Raw genomic sequence first — 18,686 nt, 5'->3', positions numbered from 1 at the left:
AGGTACAGATTTAAATCTGGAATCTTAGCTCCAGAATGGTAATAACCTAAAAACAAACAAACCCAGCCACTGGGAAAGAAAACGCAATGCGTGGCATTTGGGTGCTCTATCTTAAGTCCAATTACACTACACTGTTCCTAATTCTTTTGAAGTCAATGGGCTCAGCTTTTCCTGAGGTATGTAGGTCCGTTCAAACCGTGTGCTGTACCCAAAGCTTAGCCAAATATGGAGACAAGAAAAAGATCCAAATTTACTTACAGAAAGAAATGCATTATAAAAAGAGGTTCCTGTGAAATATAATGATAAAATCAAATAATTTACGTGATCATTTGGAAAAGAATCTTCCAGCCTCCAGAAGCACAGGCCCTTCTGACCTTGCGTTCTATTGGATTTGTCTGACAACAAGAGGTGAAAGAATTCTGTGGCTCCTTTGTCTCAACGGTGGGATCTAAGAAAACACTGGCAGGACTCATCAGAGAGGTTTATGAGCCTGCAATTCAAAGAGATTAAAAGGAAAATCTAGGGAGATTCTTTCACACTGAAGAATAACATTAAATAACTATTAGCAGCTTGGTTCAGTAAAGCTTACTAGAGCTCTCGCTGGGTCATTCACAACTTTCTAAAAGAGGAAAGGTTTTTTTCAGCTCCATTTGGGAATCAATAAATATTTCTTACTTCTTACAAGACAATGGAATTCCAGCCTTTTAAAGCTTCTTCCTAATGATAGTAAAATTTCTAAAACAACTTTTTGCTGCCTAAATAATTATACTTCCTAATCCCAGGAAACCTTTTCTAACTTTAGCTACAATTCAAATAAATAAGTAAAAATAAATAACAGCAACAAAAAGCTACGGTGGAGAGGAATTTAACTTTATTCATTATGGCTGAGATATCAAAAGTCTCATTCAACCCAATATTGGCCAAAAGATCCAGTCCATGTGCAGTTCAGTCCCTACTATTCATGTGTAGCAATGTCGAGCGATCAAATCCCCAGGGTGCTCTCATTTAGCAAGTAGTCTATTGTATTTATTTTTATGCCTTTTAAAATAAAGTTTGTTTCACCCTTACAGAAGTCATCTGTGTGTAAAAAGCAAACAGCAGTGTTTCTGTTTAGGTCTAACTTAGTACCTTGCTGTTTTAAAACCAAGTAATTTAATTTTACACAATCACCTCATTCTTAAAAATCATTTCACTATACATAATTAAATTTTTCATATAGGAACTAACTTGAAGGAAATCAGTTTCCTTGTCCTTCACACTCTCTGTTCTTGGAACAGTCTCTACCTTGGTAAGAGATTCAGAATCAGGCAACATTTAACATGAAACCTGCTCATTAAATCAGAAAGCTCTATAATCCTTTCCCAGGTGAAATTAAAGAGTCATGATTGCAAGGCTTTCCATATCAAAGAAAAATTACAAACTTGGAGTTTAATTATGGACTTGGAAGAACTGTGCAGCTTTTATAAACTGAGCATACACGCGGTGCTTTCATAAAAGATACCAAATGGAACCCGGAAACTGAATTTCATGTTTCACTCCACAACAGGCAGAACAGCAGCAGAGGTAGGCCTGGCCTCATGTTCTGACCCTCGAATGTAACTCACTCCTGCCCATCTGGAACTAAAAAGAGTCAGTTGTACACACCTATTCAAAACTTGACAGCACAGCACAATATGACTAAAAGTCAGAGAATGGCTTGAATTCCCCTTCTAGCGATGACTAGCCATGTGACCTTAGTCAAATTACTTAACCCCTCTGAATCTCAGATTCTTTCTCTGGAAAGCTGATATTAATATCTTCCTTCAGAGGCTATTAAACAATGATTCAAAGACAATTACCACAGACAGAGTGCTCAATAAACAGCAGCTATTTTAACTGTTCCTATCTCATAATATTTGTGTTGACCTGTTCACACAGACCGTAAGAAAATGACTGAACACCAATCCATTACAAGAGGGGAAAGCCTCAAGTACCACAGTGTAGGGAGGCAGCAACTCTCGACCTTGTCTGGATTTGTGACAGCGTCAAGTTTGATGTACTTTGCTATCGTCAGTCCCGTTAAAATCGACCTGTTATTATCAAAGCCATAATCCATCTGAAGTATCAAACAAAACTGAAAGACAGGAACCACAGAGAAAAAATCAAAATAATTAATTTGTAGATTAGACTCAGAGATTAGAAAGGATGGTAGATTAGAGTGTCGGGGAAGCTTTCTTTGAAAGTTGGGGGTGATAGGAGGATTTGAGTTCAAACTTGAACAAAAATAAACTGTTTGGAATCAGAATGGGAGGGTGTTCTGAGTAGTGACAAACAGCATAGGCATATGTGTTTGGGGGCCCCTAGATGGACCAGGGGAGAAGATTCACATCAGGTTTGTGACTGGTGATAAGGCTGGAAAAAGTAATTAGGAACAAACTTCAAAGCTTCTGTCCCACTTAAATTCTACATGAATGGGTAAATGTTGTGTTGGGGAGTGGGTGGTTATAAAAGTTCCTAAACAGAGGACTGAGAATAAAGAAAGCTAGACCAATCAAAATGTAAACGGACTATAGGAGAAGGCCAATTAGCAGCTACGGGTACGTGTTATACCCTGGATACGGCCTACCGTGATAGCTGTGAGAATAAAAAGATCACGCAGGAAAAAAAAAAATTAAATGTTAACACTCATTTCTAATTCATTGGTTTTACACTAAGCAAAGTAGAAGTAATCAGAATGTAATATGAAACGAAGGTTTCAAGTCTGAGGGGGAAAAAACAAGCAATGAGAAAGGTAACACCGTTTCGGGTTAAGACTCATTGATTTCAATTGGTCAAGTACCCAAGTAGAAATTGGGAGAGACGTTAAAGGGGGAGACACAAACTTGCTTAAATCTTCCATTTTCTCTAGTATTAAATCAGAACTCCCAATTGTGTCCAAGTATGCCAGAATTATGACTGTAATCTTGCCCACAGGTTTCTATAACATTCTTTGAAACTAGCCGAGTTTTTATTCAAAACCACTGAGAAAAGATCTTAAAATACATTTTCATTGCAAAAACAGTTTGCAATGAAATTTGCATTTGAGTAAAAGATAACATGAGTAGTTACCTTCTTGTGACAAATAAGATGGAGCAGGAGGACCCTCACAGAAAGTTTTCTCTATACTCTCTTCTCACTCTGAAGAAAATGCCAGTCCCTAACTGTCTAGATGGATTTTCTGCATCATTTCACATACGTACTTTCCCCAGAAACAGTCACCAAAAAAAACATGCCCCCTGATGCTTATCTTCAAGTTTTACCTGAAGCACATTTTTACAGCCAATTTTCAAATTCCTAAAATCAAATGGAAATACTGATATGACCATAGATGGAAACTCTAATCTGACTAATACAAGTATTTTGTAAGCGTCAGTTTTAGCACATAATCTACACAAATATCTACTGGCCTTATGTCATTATTAAGTTAACTGAGATTCATATTATCTACATTTAAAAGTATTATTTCCCTTCTTATGGAGTTAATCAGTCTTTAGCATTAACTTGCTTTTCAGGAAGGATTTTTATTTTGGGCTTAAGAAATTACACGTTGACACATTAATGTTGGTGGGCTTTTAAAGATACGTTCGTATTTGGCCCACAATTTATTTGCTTACCTCCCATTCTCAAATATTTATCCTAATAAAAGGGACAAAGTAAATTGTACAATACAACACCAGAAATGACCTTTTGTATCTAGCTAAGGGAGAGTAACTGATTAGCTTTGAGTAAAGACACACTGACTTTACAATGTCTGGCCCAATCTCCTGAGCCAGGCTATTTTGGGTATCCAAGTACTTGTCTGATTGTGTAAGGTGAAGACTCCACATTACCAAAATAACTAATAGAAAACTAAGATACATCTTAATATAAAATAATATACCACCAAGGATTCCAAACACAATCCACTAATTTTTTAAAAACATTATTTAATCTGACTGACTTCACTTGAAGGTTTGTTTTACTTCAGGTCACAGAGAAGTAACCCTAACTCAACAGCTACATCGCTCTATAGAGCCACTGAGACACTGGACATCTACCTGTGTGACTGTCATATTACAAAGCAACTGAATCATGATCCCTATTATTTTCCCATGATATGCTTCTGATGTGTTTTTTTAATGTGCTTAATATATGAGAAAACTCCCCACACATTTATAAGGGCACCAAAATCTATTCAACAGATATTCATATAAACATTTTATAAATCCAGAGAAAATTTTCCAAAGTGCTCATCTGGTTGTCTGAAATGCAAAGCCTAATCTTGAATAACTACACGCCTTTCAAGGGAACATGGGAAGTAAGCCTTTGGAAGCATCCTTAGAAACAAGAAGGTAAATATGCCAACTGGAACTAATTGATTAAATTCACTAGTTAACACTGCTTTCAAAATGTATAATATCTGGGAACTGAATATTACTCATCCTTTTTTAGATTTGCTTTTCTTCAGCTTGGCCGACATTGCCCTAAAAATATCAACTAAGAATAGATATGTGGAAATGGGGAAGAAAAAATATATGTACTTTACTGGGGTTATTTACCCTAGACTTTTTCTTTATTAGAACTCATTTGACAATATCTTTTGTGAAGCAAAGAAATATGGATGTCAAGGGCCCCTTTAAATGATCTTTTAGGGAAGTAAATGGTTGTGGGCAATACTGATGAGGGTTTCCTTACAACAGAGCACCAACTCTAAGCTGTGAAATATGAGAAAGCATTCAACATAAAAACAAAACGTCTCTTGCCTCCTTCCAAGTATAACGGAGCTCAAATTTATTTTATACTCCAAGTTAATGGAAGGCAGGAAACAAACATATTTCAAGCACATCCTATGAAAAGAAAGTTCTACAATGAACTATCACCACATGCAAAAAGAGTTCTGTATAACAAAGCTATTTCCATGTCCCCAGGGGGTGACCCAGAAAAAAAGAGTGCTTTGACCTGGTTATAACAAATTCTCTCTCTCTTGGTAACCTATCCTGGTCTTTAACAAATTATCACTCTCAAAGGTTTTCCTTCTATCAAATCTAAATCCTCACTGTTAGAAGTTCAAGTTCATTTCCTTCTTTTGAGGAGCCAATTACTGAAGATGGGTCAAGAAGGAGAAATTGTCAGCATTCAAAAGAAATGACAATATGAAAATAGGTTTATTATGAGATTTTTAAAAATAGCTCTAGTATGAAAGGCTTAAAAGCAGCAAGTTATATTTGGATAAGAGACTTCTACTTCTTTCCTAAACAGCAATCCTATGTCAATTTAAAACTGAAGTAAAGCATTCTCACCATTTGGAGCTGCTGGGTAAAGAAGGAAATACTTCATACTTAGGTCTGACATATTAAAAGGTCATGAAAAGCTGTATTTCTACTGTCCTCCTAGAATCTGCTTGAAAAACTTGCAAAGCAAACCGAACATTATAAAAATTCCAAGCAGATCTGCCTATTTATCCATATCATGAATCAGGCCCAACTCTCAACTGTATTCAGTTTGTCTAAATGTTGTGGCCTCGTCAATGACCTACAAGAGTCTCCTGTGATCCTGCAGGCTGCAGTTACCTCCATAAAAACCTCAAAACCAAAGACTCAAAGCTCAAAAGAAATCCACATTTCCAAGGACTTTCCAAAGGCAACAATAAAGGCTTGAACCTATTAATTATTTGTTCTTACACCATTTTTTAAACTTTCCTTCATGCAATTCTATTGCTCAACTTTTAACCCTGTTTCCTATTTCTCTCCATTTCTCGTCTAGCGACACCCTATTCACCAGCAAGAGAGATTAGTTTTTTATTCCGGATCTCTCCCTACCACTTTTCTCTTTAGGTAGTGGGCTTCTAGTCAGTTTTACTGACGGGCTCGTAACAGTACAGAGGCTGTGGAATGGCAAAAATGCACAGCAACAGGGCAAGTACGTACCTTACACCCCTCGAAGTACAGTTTTGTGGATCATCCTTATCTTAAGCAAACCGGCACACACAAAGTAACGACCGGTAAAGATGGGCAAAAACACATAGGTGACCTCACAGAAATCCTATCGCGTGAACCGAGGTTAAAAAGACAGATCTGTGAATAGAAGTCATCCACAAATGGAACCACTTGTACATTCTTTCGTCAGAAGTCAAACATATTTACAAAAGAAATACAACATTTGCAAGATACTTATATATGCACCAAATAGGTAAGACCCAATATTCAAGCCATATTTGAAAATTAATCCAAATTAATTGCAAAGGTACACTAATCAGTTTCTGAATATTTTTAAAAAGCTCATCAGTCTTAAAAAAGGAGAAGGGCTTTAGAGCTGATTAGTATGATGAAAGTCACTATTAAATTCTCCAGTATATAAACGAACAGCTCATGACGTCTTTATACACAAAGATATCACACGCTGCCTCTAAGTAATACTTATCAGTGCAATTCCCTCTGAAAATAAATACGGGTATTCCATATACAACATTGGCTTTATCCTATAATGCCGTATTTTAGAAGTAAGCCTGGTTTCTCAAGTCAAATTTTCATAACCTTAGTAGTAGGAGCCTTAAAATCATTCTGTTAGGTTTGATGATGTCCCAGGGTAGGGCGTGGGAGGGGATGCAATAATCAACTACAGACAGTGAGCTTCTACCAACACATTCGAGTCAGTGTTGAACCTGGTGCGCTACTGCAGAGTGCAATTGAGTGTTTCCCCCACAGGCTGTAACTGATTATTGACTCCCCCCCCATTAGCATGCAGGGTGCATATTGAAGGTTCAAATAGAAGACTGAGGGACTCCTATCCCAAGGCCAGTGCTGAAAGACAGCCTATCACTTCGTGTAACTGCAGTCTATGTGTGACAAACCTGACCTACATTTTCCCCTTTCTTTCTCACAAGAGCTTGTCACTGTTTTAAGAAGCTATTTTCTGAAACGCATAAAAGAAATGACTTTTAAAACTGCTTAGGAAAGGTGCACTCCTTTATAAGACTGCATTTATAGTAATCTTATAAAGAATAGTTTATTCAGGAGACAAAACCTAGCCTAAAACAAGCTGAAAGACAGCGGAGTGCTTTCTGATGTTATCCCCTATAGCACCCTCCTTTCGACTGTCATTTATATAGTACACATTGTTAAAGTGCTCCAATTAAAATTTTAATCAGGGGGCGCCTGGGTGGCGCAGTCGTTACGTGTCTGCCTTTGGCTCAGGGCGTGATCCTGGCGTTCTGGGATCGAGCCCCACTTCAGGCTTCTCTGCTGGGAGCCTGCTTCTTCCTCTCCCACTCCCCCTGCCTGTGTTCCCTCTCTCGCTGGCTGTCTCTGTCAAATAAATAAATAAAATCTTAAAAAAAAAAAAATTTTCATCAGTACATAATTACATTTAATAAAAAGAAGTTATTAAACATATTAATTAGAAATGTGTAAACATTTTTCATTAGTTAGAAAAAGTAGCTTTCATGGCTTCCTAAGAAGCCACATCCTAGTAGTTCTGTTAGCTTCTCAATGGATACACAATAATCACTACTAAAGAATAGGACATAATTAAAAACAGTGATGGAGGGGAGTAAAGAAGGCAATAATAACTTGGTACGAATGCCGGAAAATGCTCCCCAGGAAAGGCTGCAGACTGTGCTTCAAAGAGTTGCCAGTGTGCTGTGGCTCCTCACCCCAAGTACCCACCGTGCCGCTGCAGGTCATACTCTCTTTTTGTCTCTTCATTCCCTAGAATTTTCCATGCCTGATCAATTTCGATGAACTTCTGTATACATTCCTCCACTGTTCCTGCTGGCACATCTGCACTTTGTTTATCTGGATGATACTGCCAATCAAAAATAAAGGGGGTGGTGAATAGAGAGGGTTGATGGGGGTCGGTTAAAAACAAAAACAAAACAAACCCCCCCCAAAACTTGTAAATCTAAGTTTTAGTTAAGAAAGAAGGTGATGAGAAGATGAAAACTAAGATGCCAAGGCAACAGGACAACAGTGTCGGGCACAGGAGACAACTGCCAGGTTAATTAGACCACTGGAGTAGCTATAAATCCACCAGTGACATGATCTGTCACAACTTGTGAAGACAGCATTTTCTGGATAATTTGCTGATGGAATCACTGGTCTCATGGACAATTTACTGAGAGAGGATGACTAACACAAACAGAAATAGGTATGTGAAGACGAGCAGGACATGACAAAGAAAGGGCACAAACTATGCAGAGTATGAAGCTTTCATTACATAAGGTGCTTGGCTGCAAAAACCATCACAAATGAACTACTAGCTTTTTCTTACGAAATTAGATTATACAATCATACTTGAAAATAAATACCTTTCATCTTCCAGCTCAACCCTAAGATTTTATTTTATTTTTTTAAAGATTTTATTTATTTATTTGACAGAGAGAGAGACAGCCAGCGAGAGAGGGAACACAAGCAGGGGGAGCGGGAGAGGAAGAAGCAGGCTCCCAGAGGAGAAGCCTGATGTGGGACTCGATCCCAGGACTCCGGGATCATGCCGAGCCGAAGGCAGACACTGAACGACTGAGCCACCCAGGCGCCCCTGCAGCCCTAAGACTTTAAAGTTACAAATCCCCAAGCATAAACTTTTTCTGAAAAATAGTTATTTTAGGGCAGATTGGTAAGAAAAAACTTTTTTTGGTTTAAGGATTTATTTCAGAGAGAGAGAAAGAACATGTGTGTGTGCGCACACACACAAGAGAAGGGGAAGGGCCAGAGGCAGAGGGAGAAAGAGAGAACCTCAAGCAGACTCCCTGCCCAGCACAGAGCCCCACATGGGGCTTAATCTCATGACCCTGAGATCATGACCTGAACCAAAACCAAGAGTCAGTCGCTCAACAAACTGAGCCACCCAGGCATCCCGGTAAGAAACAACTTTAAAGAACTCAACAAAACATTTGGATATAAGTTAATTCATTAGTAAATCTTTCTCACTTGTGTTTTCCAAATCAAGAAATTTTTAAAAATGTTTTCAATATGCAGTAATTTGTTTTAGACCGATTCATTGATTCTCAAATGCTAATGTAAATGTGGCTTACTAGATACCTCACTTATATTATCTCCTTTTCCCCTATATTCTTCGTGGTTGTCTCTTCTCTTTGTATTTATCGGTTCTGAAAGAATCGAGGTCATGTGCATTTCAGCAGTCTTTCAACAAATAAGCGAGAAAAGGTTATCTAAATGTAGAGACATTTCACTTAAATAAAGTAGGGATCATAGTAGCAGATATTCAAATGTGTCATTTTTTTCACTCAAGTAAACAAGGAACCACTTGATGGTCTTCAACTGGAATTTGTCACCAGTAATTACTCTGAATGCTTTATCAGATATGTTACAGAACACACCTTAATTTTAAGTTACCTTAGGAATTTCCTTTGAACTAGTAGACTAGTTTTCTTCCTTTAGTTCTTGTCCTTTTTCTTCAAAGTTTTTATAATAAAACAGGAAAAAAAAAACCCCACCATTTCTACATTTCATGACATTACTATGGTTTGCTCACATACTCATCATCAATTAGTAATGGCATAATCACTTAAATTCTTTCACTGACTATTTTACAGACATTGAAAGAACACAAAAAATTTACAAGTGCAACGTCATGTATTATCCAAGTTGCTAAGGCCAAAGTCACTCAGTGAATTGTGGCAAGTAACACGAAGTAAGGTGACTTCAATCCTCAATCCAGAATTCAGAAAGTATGTAAATTTTTAATCATAATGTAGACTACTGGTTTTGACAGTGAATTTGTTTTCATGCTGCACTTTTTCACACTGCTGATGATTCTTGCTAACAGAGCAAAAGCTATTGTGTTATCTTGTTGCACAGAAGAACATCGTGCATGCTGAGAGAAAGATTATAGGGCAAACAAAGAGAATTAGGCTTCCATTTTCCCTTTGGCAAACTATTTCTCTTCCTATGCCAAGTTTAACAGTTATCAACGTTTTGATATTTAAGCTAATTAATATAATGACTGAAGAAAAGAAAGGGAAACTAAGGCTGTACTATTTCATCTTTTATGGTCATGATTTATCGAACGATGCTCATAAGAGTCATTCCCATACTGAAGTCTAGGCAGTCCCTACATTTGGGCTATTTAAGTAACATCCCCAAACCAAAACAGAATTTGTTACATTAAAGTTCTCTAGCTGACCCATTCTTCTAACACTATGTGAAGAAGGTTTGTGTAACAAGCCTTACCAAGAAAACCCTACAAAATCAAGAATTAGTTTGTGGCCAAAACTAAAAGCTATCACTAAATTTTATTGAGTCACTGATCAGTTCTATGACAGTCCAAGCATAATTCAATTTCTTACTAAGTTGGTATTTTCCTGACTGCTGTTTTAAATAAGCAACTCACCATCTGAGGCTTTTAGGTCTAATCTGTTGTGCTATTATTAGAATGCAATAAATTTTATTCTATAATACAGAGTCCAATTAAGAAATGGCAATTGTTAGCAAGAAAATAAATATGTCATTTAGGGTGCTAAAAGCCTCACTCCAATCTGTTTTGACAGGAAGTTCCAGAACAAAATGAAAGTCTAAAAGAGAATAACACATTCTGTGGTAGGCTGATAATGGCCCCTAAAGATATCAGGTCCTAATCTCTAGTACCTGTAAAGTGTTACCTTATTAGGAAAAAGGATCTTCAAAGATGTCACTTAAAGATCTTTAAATGGAGAGTACTCTGAATTACCAAGATGGGCATTAAATTCAATCAAAGTATTCTTTTTTTTTTTTAAGATTTTTGTTGGTTATCTGAGAGAGGAAGAGAGAGACAGAGAGCTGAGTGGAGAGAGGGGCAGAGGGAGAGGGAGAAGCAGACTCCTGGCCAAGCAGGGAGCCCAACACGGGGCTCGATTCCAGGCCCTGGGATCATGACCTGAGCTGAAGGCAGACGCTTAACTGACTGAGCCACCCAGGCGCCCCCAAGAAAGAGGCAGAGGGAGCTTTGACCCACAGAGGAGAAGATGGTATAAAGACCATTCAGAGAGACAAAGAGGGATCTGAAATAATGGTATCAAAGATTGGGAGTGATGAGTCCATAAGCCAGGGAATGCTGGCAGCCACCAGCAGCTAGAAGAGACAAGGAATGGACTCTTACCCCTAGAGCCTTGACTTTGGTCCAGTTACACTGATTTTGGATTTCTAGACTCCAGAATTGTGAAAGAATACATTTCTGTTGTTTTAAGCCACCACGTCTGCAGTAATTTATTTTGGCAGCTACAAGAAATCACACACTGTGTAAATATATCTGTGGTTTATATGGAAATACAAAGGATCTAGAACAGGCAAAAGAATCTTGAAATAGAACAAAGCTGAATAACTTAGATTACCTGATTTTAAGACTTATAACGCTATATTGATTTTAAGACTTATAAAGCTACTGTAGTACTGGTATAAATATATCTAAATAACATCAGTAGATGAGAATAAAGAGTCTAGAAGTAATAGACTATATATATGAATTGATTTTCAGCAAAGGTCAATGCAATTCAATAAATTGAACTGAAACAACTGGATGCCATGTGGAAAAATTAACCTCAATCCCTATCTCATTTCATATACAAGAATTAACACAAGATGAATGAGTCATAGACATAAATGTAAAACACAGAACCATAAAGCTTCTAGAAGGAAATACAAGAGAATATCTTTGGCCCTTGGGGTAGGCAAAGACTGATTTGACAGAAAACAAAAAGCACAAACAATAATAACACAAAATGGATAAACTGAACATCAAAATTTTAAAACTTTCTGCTCAGCAAAGACACCATTAAGAAAACAGACAGGGGCGCCTGGGTGGCTCAGTCGTTGGGCGTCTGCCTTTGGCTCAGGGTGTGATCCCGGCGTCCTGAGATCAAGCCCCACATCAGGCTCCTCTGCTGGGAGCCTGCTTCTTCCTCTCCCACTCCCCCTGCTTGTGTTCCCTCTCTCACTGGCTGTCTCTCTCTCTGTCAAATAAATAAAATCTTAAAAAAAAAAAAAAAAAAGAAAACAGACAAGCCACAGACTGGTTTTAAAAAAAAAAACTGACTAAATATATATTTAACAAAGGACTTGCATCTACAATACACAACAACTGGGGCACCTGGGTGGCTCAGTCGGTTAAGCGTCTGCCTTCGCTCAGGAAATGAACCTGGGGATGGAGGGTCCTGGGATGGAGCCCCTGCAGCAGGCTCCCTGCTCAGTGGGGAGTCTGCTTCTCCCTTTTCTCCTCCCCCTGCTCATGCTTTGTCTCTCTCAAATAAATAAAATCTTAAAAAAAGAAAAAGAATATGCAACAATAACAAAATCCTACAAATCAATGATAAAAAGACATACTAATTAAAAACCAGGGGGAAAAACAGACACTTTTCAAAGAATATAGATGAACAGACTATGCACATATGAACTTGAACTTTTTCAATAGTTAACAGGAAAATGTACACTAAAATTATGAAATATTACTAAACACCTAATAGAATGGCTAAGATAAAAAAGGTATAACACTAAATGTTGGTGAAGATATGGAATAACTGGAACTCTCATGTGGTACTGGGAGAAAACTGAAAATTTCTGATTAAGACACACATATACCTATTCTGTGGTCAAATAATTTTGCATATTTACTTTTGGATATTTATTTAAGAGAAATGAAACATAAACGTATGCTCACTAAAAGACTTATAAAACAATATACTCACAGCCTTATTCACAATAGCCAAAACTGGAACCATAGAGTCTATCAACAGGAGAATGGATAAACAGTAGTATGTCCATACGTAAGGAATACTATTCAACAATAAAAAAGAAAAAACTATGATATACTCAATAACACAGATGAATATCTAAAACATTACACTGGACAAGAACAAAAGGATACATACTATTTGATTACATTGATATGAAATTCAAATTCAGGCAAAACTAATCTATAGTGACAGAAATTAAAAGTTGGTTTTCAGGTGAGAATAGGGGGTGGAAATTAACTGCAAAGGGGCACGGGAAATTTTCTGGAGGAACAGATACCTTCTATATTTTGTTTGGGACGGTGGTTCTATGGTATCAAATCTCACCAAACTGAATACTTAAGAGCTGTGCATTTTTCACTGTATGTTGACCACATCTCAACAGAAAAACATCTTTAGACATGTCTAAAATTATCAAAAGAGATTTAGAAAATCTTTCCAAGCCATAAAGAAAAAAAATGAGAAATTCCTTCCAATAGTAATAGAGAAAAATACAATTAAAACATGGGAAATGCAAAGACTAATACAAATTAGTGAAAAGTTTAAATTATAGACATTATAAAAATATAGTTTTATTACTTTCAAGTACATATGCCAACATCCAAAAACTTTAAAAAGTTAAGTATTGCTGAGCAGAGGACTAAAGTACATTCAAAATTAAAATATCATAAATATATCACAATACTAAAAATACTGAGAGTGAATGTCTGTCTGTGATTCTTTATTACAACAGTACAGAAGTGTCCATCTCCAAAGTTTTAGCAAACAGCTATTTTACTATTCTCCAATGATTTGATATTCACAACTCTATGATCTGTTTAACTTCCTTACTTTTGGGGGAAATTTATCAATTACATAGACCTATGTTCTTTAAGTCCCCATGTCATTAATTGAGGATGAGAAAAATGAACACAAAAGATAAGAAACTTGATCTGAAAATATAAGATCACTCATGCACCTACAAGATATACAGAAAATTATGTAATATTATATTAGGATTAATATGTTATCTATATCCTAATTATGCAATTGATAAATAATGCTTTCATTATGGACTCTTAATTCTCACTAGCTGAGATTCTATGCCAAAGGCTTGTCCAATATGGAACATTTTATTTTGATTTTAGATTTTCTCATATAATAATTCCAAGTGCTTTCTAAATTACTAATTATGGAGTGACTATCACAATGTGTCAGCCCAGAGAAACTCAAAATGTGGTCTTCAGATTTGCAGCATCAGCATTATCTGGGAGCTCATTAGACGATGGCCCCATACCAAACCTGGGGCGGGGCGGGGGCGCACGTGGGATCCAAAAATCTGTGTTTCAACAAACTCTCCAGGCAATTACTATGCATGCTGAAGTATGCACCCTGTTAGCCTCTACTGCTTAAAACATAGAATTAGGTGCAAGTCAGAAAATTAGCGTTTTATAAACATTTCTCTTTGACAGATGCATCCTTCCAAGTAGGTATCCACATAAAAAAAAAAAAAAAGGCTCAATGAATGACACTCCTCAATTGTTAACCTAGACCACCACAATGAAAATTACATAAAGTGTTCTAAGTCATAAATTTTTTGATATTTGAAACCTTTTGTTCACTAATCATAAATGCCAGCCCCTTTATTTCGTTGTTTGCACAAATGCCAACGTCGATGATGAAGAAGCTGATGAAATCTGAACAATATGCCAGTGGTATTTTAACCTGTTGATTTATTTTTAGAGGAGGATACAATTTTTATCAGGCTTCAGCTACCGAACACTGCAATAATGTCCACTGACAGGTTTAACACAGAGACAAGTGTTTTTCTACTACAAAGGACAAAAGTTAATGTATAAGTTGTGAGAAGAGCATATTACAATACACTGTAAAAATTCTAGCAACTTCTAAAAGGTTTTAGTGCAAATTCTTATATTCACTAACTCCAAATGACTTTTTCTAATGGCTAAGCAACATGTAAAGCTGAAATGAAGTGGTGTTTCTTTAAAGAAAGTATATAAGACAGTTTTATGGTAAACTGCCCACTATACAATAAGGTATTACTTCAGATCACCTAAACAGAGGTCCACCAGTTTTAATGCCTTTCTTTTTTTTTTTCTTAAAGATTTTATTTATTTATTTGAGAGAGGGAGAGAGAGCTCACACTCGAGCAAGGGAGAGGAGCAGAAGGAGAGGGAGAAGCAGACTCCCCGCTCAGCAGGGAGCCCGATGCAGGGCTCAGTCCCGGGACCCTGGGATCATGACCTGAACCAAAGGCAGACACCTAACTGACTGAGCCACCTAGGCGCCCCTTTAATGCCTTTCTTACATTCCTTTCAAAAGGACATAGTGCTTTATTTTACTAATAGCTTGCTACTTAAATCTAAAATTAAATAAAAAGTTAGGGAATCATACATTACCTCTTGACTACACATGTGATTATGCTGTTTTGATTTATAAAATACTGACTGTAAATAAGAAAGTAAAAGTCAACTACCAAAAGGACTCTGAACAAATTTAAACAAAAATTTCCAAATTGTTACACTGATATTATTTGATCTATCAATGTGGACGCTGAGGACACAGCACTTGGTTTTTGTCTGTGTAAAAGATGAGTTTGATACCACTAATAGGATGCTAGCTCTTTATTTCTAGCTTCGAATTTTCTTGAATTCCAGAACCAAATTTCAAAACACTTTCTAAAAGCTATCTTATCAGTACTACCTAGTTTAACATGTCCAAAATCCAATTTATCATCTGGACCCTAAAATTAGTTTCACCTCCTGTTTAATTCCTTGTTCTGTTAAAATCACCACTATGCTCAATAAAAGCTGAATGAATGAATGAATGAATGAAGAATAGGAGAATAATAAATACATTTCCTAATAATCCAGCCTACAATGATCAGGGTAACCTTCCTTTCCCTCATCCCACGAACCACCAAATTTGGTAGATCTGCCTATACAATGTCCTATTCCCAATGCCAAACCTAGTTAAAATAAAAGGTAGCTCTTTCCTGTTCTCTAGTACTCACCTTCTAATAGCTCTCCAATCCGTGCACCTGCTTCCAAGTTCGTGTGCCTTGCCTTAAAACGCTGACCATGTCATTGCCCCACTCAAAAATTTTAATAGATAACCTACTGTACAGCAAATTTCAGTCATAGTCTTTACTCTTATAGGTAAAGTCCTCTGATAAAAGAACCTCAACCCACCATTCCAAGTGTTACATGAACAATATTTATGTCTAGTCATTCTAGCCTAGACCTTCAGATATCATCCCTTAAACATGCATACCTTTGTTTCCATGCCGTATTTATGCTGTTGTCTCCACTGAAACATCCTCCCCCAGTTCAAATGCATCTCTTCAAAGAAGCTGTGTTTAATATCCTACCCAGGGGGGATGATACATGTGTATCTCTGTGTGTGTGTGTGTGTGTGTGTGTGTGTGTGCGCGCGCGCGTATCTTTTCGAACTCCTGCAGTATTCCTAATTTTAAAGGAATTGATAGTTACTTATGGACTCAGCCCTCCCCTAAAACACTTAATACAAATACTGTATCTTAACTATTATCTCTGCAGAGATTAGCACAATGCCCTTCTGCACAAATATCCTCCATAAATACTTGTTTATTTAAGTTGTACATGTAACTTTCCCCAAAAGTACAAAGTCTTAAAGTTCCTGATTTTATTCAGCACTGGATAGAAGGACAAGCAAATTTTCAGTTTAATCTGAGTTTTGCACTTTTTTGTATCTTTGCTCTCACACTCTTTCCTAGTAAACAAGTATTAACTATATGTCATTCTATTCAGCTGACAGATACGATTTGGGGATATGCTTCGGCCCAGTGGTCTTCAAATATTTTCCAAACTGAAGAATGAGATACAGACTACACAGATACTTACTAAGAGGAATGAATTCAAGAGTATACTTGAAAAAAAGAATGGATGTGTAACTGTGGGATGTGTGAATATGGGAAACGTTGAATCTTAAAAAAAAAAAAAAAAAAAGGTCCTTAATGTCCTTTTCTCTATCCCTGCTCAGTTTCTCAAAAGAAAAGTGTTCGTGTATCCTATACAAATTCGGTACTACCAAAAAGGGAGTATCATAACACCAGGAGATCTTATCAGTATTTCTACAAAAAGAGAGTTGGATGGCAATGCATTTTTTTTGCCAATGATTCTGTGGACAGAATCCCATTCAAGTAATGTCTTGCCAAGCCCCAACAGGTCCAAGGTCTGGACATCACGGTGGATACACATTCCAGACAGACTATAATGCAGAACACCACTGAGGAACTTCAAACCACGACACACATATGAACACCGAATAAAAGCTTATTCAGGGTCATTTTGATCTGAAGTCTTCTTGCTCTCATAAGGCCAGTCCTCACCACATTTTGAGGCACTCGTCACCTCTAAAGATAGTAAACACTCATTTCTTTAGACACTGGCTGTGAAAGAAAATTGAAAAGGGCAAGTTAAGGGAATTATGTAAGAGGACATTAGTAAATCTGACCATGATAATATCTGACAGCAGGAATACAACTGTCCAGCGTTTTTATTGATGAAGAATGTCTTTTGATTTACCAAAGTATTAAATATAGGCTCTATTAAAATAGTTCATGAAAATTAGTAGCTACTTAACCTTTGAGAATTTTATGAAAACCAAGGATGTTCTCCCCAAAAGTGTTTATCACATCCCTAATTTTCCCTCCTTCCAAAACAAGACAAAGAAAAAAACAGTTCAGTCACTAAAAGTTAATTCCAAACAACTGCACTTCTTTGCTCTTATTATCTAAACACTGTGATGGTCACAGGAGACTCTGCCCATCACTTCCTAAACCTCTCCCAACCACTGCCTTCTCTCTTTTTCAACTTTTATTTATTAAGTAAACTCTATCTCCAATGTGGGGCTTGGACTCACGACCCCAAGCTCAAGCGTCACGTGTTCCACCAACTGAGTCAGTCAGGCGCCCCCACCTAATTCTCTCACAAAACAGCTTCTTGAGCTCTTCTCTCCTCCAATCTCCCCACAAAACTCCTCTGCTGTATGTCCCAGATCCCACGAGGTCTGCGCTGTAAAACTTGCTGGCTGAAACGCACTGGTTGAGTCCTGCTCGGCTGCTGCAGAGGCCAGGGCCATTTCTGAGAACTCCCTTTCCTTCCACATCTGAGAGAGAGAGAAGGCTAGAATTTCTGCCTGCCAGCCCCATTCTGCTGTGGTCGTAGTACTGCCACCACCCCCCCCCCCCACAGAAAACAAGAATCAATTGTGGAAGGAGAGAGGCCATGGGCCAGGTACTCCCCACCACTGGGCCCCTGAGGTTTACAGAAGGAAAGGATGCAGGCAAAGGGTCTCTTAACCAACTCGTAACAAAGCAGGGCTGAGGGAGAGCAGGTTCCCTCTGCTATTTTACAACATAACAAACTTCCACAACAGCCCTCCATACAAGGATTTATCTGGAAAGGAAAGAGATGGAGAAAGGAAAGGGTATAGAATTGCCTTATCTAATATTCTTCAGGGACAGGAAAGTCTTCCTACCGTACTTCTCCTTGGTCCTGCTTGCTATAATTGGCAATGGTTATTACCCTTCCAAATATACAATGGGGGAGGGGAGGATGTCCTTGGATCATCAATCAGAAGAGATGATACAATTATTCATATCAAACCCTAATCTTTTGTCACTTTGGAAAACCAGAAATTCCAAAGTTGATATTTTTTTTAAAAGGACAAGGAAGGGCAGCCCCTTTTTCTAAATAGATTTTCCCCAGTCCATTGCTATCTCTACCTCCCTAAAAGTATGTCCTTCTACATCTGTTTTTTTTTTAAGTTTATTCATTTTTTTTAGTAATCTCTACACCCCATGTGGGGCTTGAACTCATGACCCTGAGATCAAGAGTCGCATGCATTTCCAACTGAGCCAGAGAGGTGCCCCTCTACACCTATTTTTAAAACACTGAATCACCAATGTTTGTTGATAGCTTGTAGG

The 18,686-nt window shown here is 37.5% G+C and overlaps 1 protein-coding gene across 2 annotated transcripts in view; it reads right to left on the bottom strand.

Moving 5' to 3' along the window:
* DNAJC24 (DnaJ heat shock protein family (Hsp40) member C24) overlaps nt 1–18,686 on the bottom strand; it is a 67,978-nt gene that overhangs the window by 9,612 nt on the left and 39,680 nt on the right. The window contains exons 2-3 of one of the 2 annotated variants that reach the window (XM_026512190.4): nt 12,674–12,761; nt 7,662–7,800 (exon numbers count right to left, since the gene is read on the bottom strand). In XM_026512190.4, coding sequence (XP_026367975.1) covers nt 7,662–7,800; nt 12,674–12,706 — 172 coding nt within the window. In that variant the 5' untranslated portion in view covers nt 12,707–12,761. The remainder of the gene's footprint in view (nt 1–7,661; nt 7,801–12,673; nt 12,762–18,686) is intronic. The other variant, XM_026512189.4, reaches the window with a different exon arrangement.

The sequence above is a fragment of the Ursus arctos genome, unplaced genomic scaffold, assembly GCF_023065955.2.
Source record: "Ursus arctos isolate Adak ecotype North America unplaced genomic scaffold, UrsArc2.0 scaffold_23, whole genome shotgun sequence".
In the NCBI taxonomy this organism is placed as follows: Eukaryota; Metazoa; Chordata; class Mammalia; order Carnivora; family Ursidae; genus Ursus; species Ursus arctos.
The sequence above is the reverse complement of the archived record's forward strand: the minus strand, read 5'-3'. Positions and strand labels throughout refer to the sequence as shown.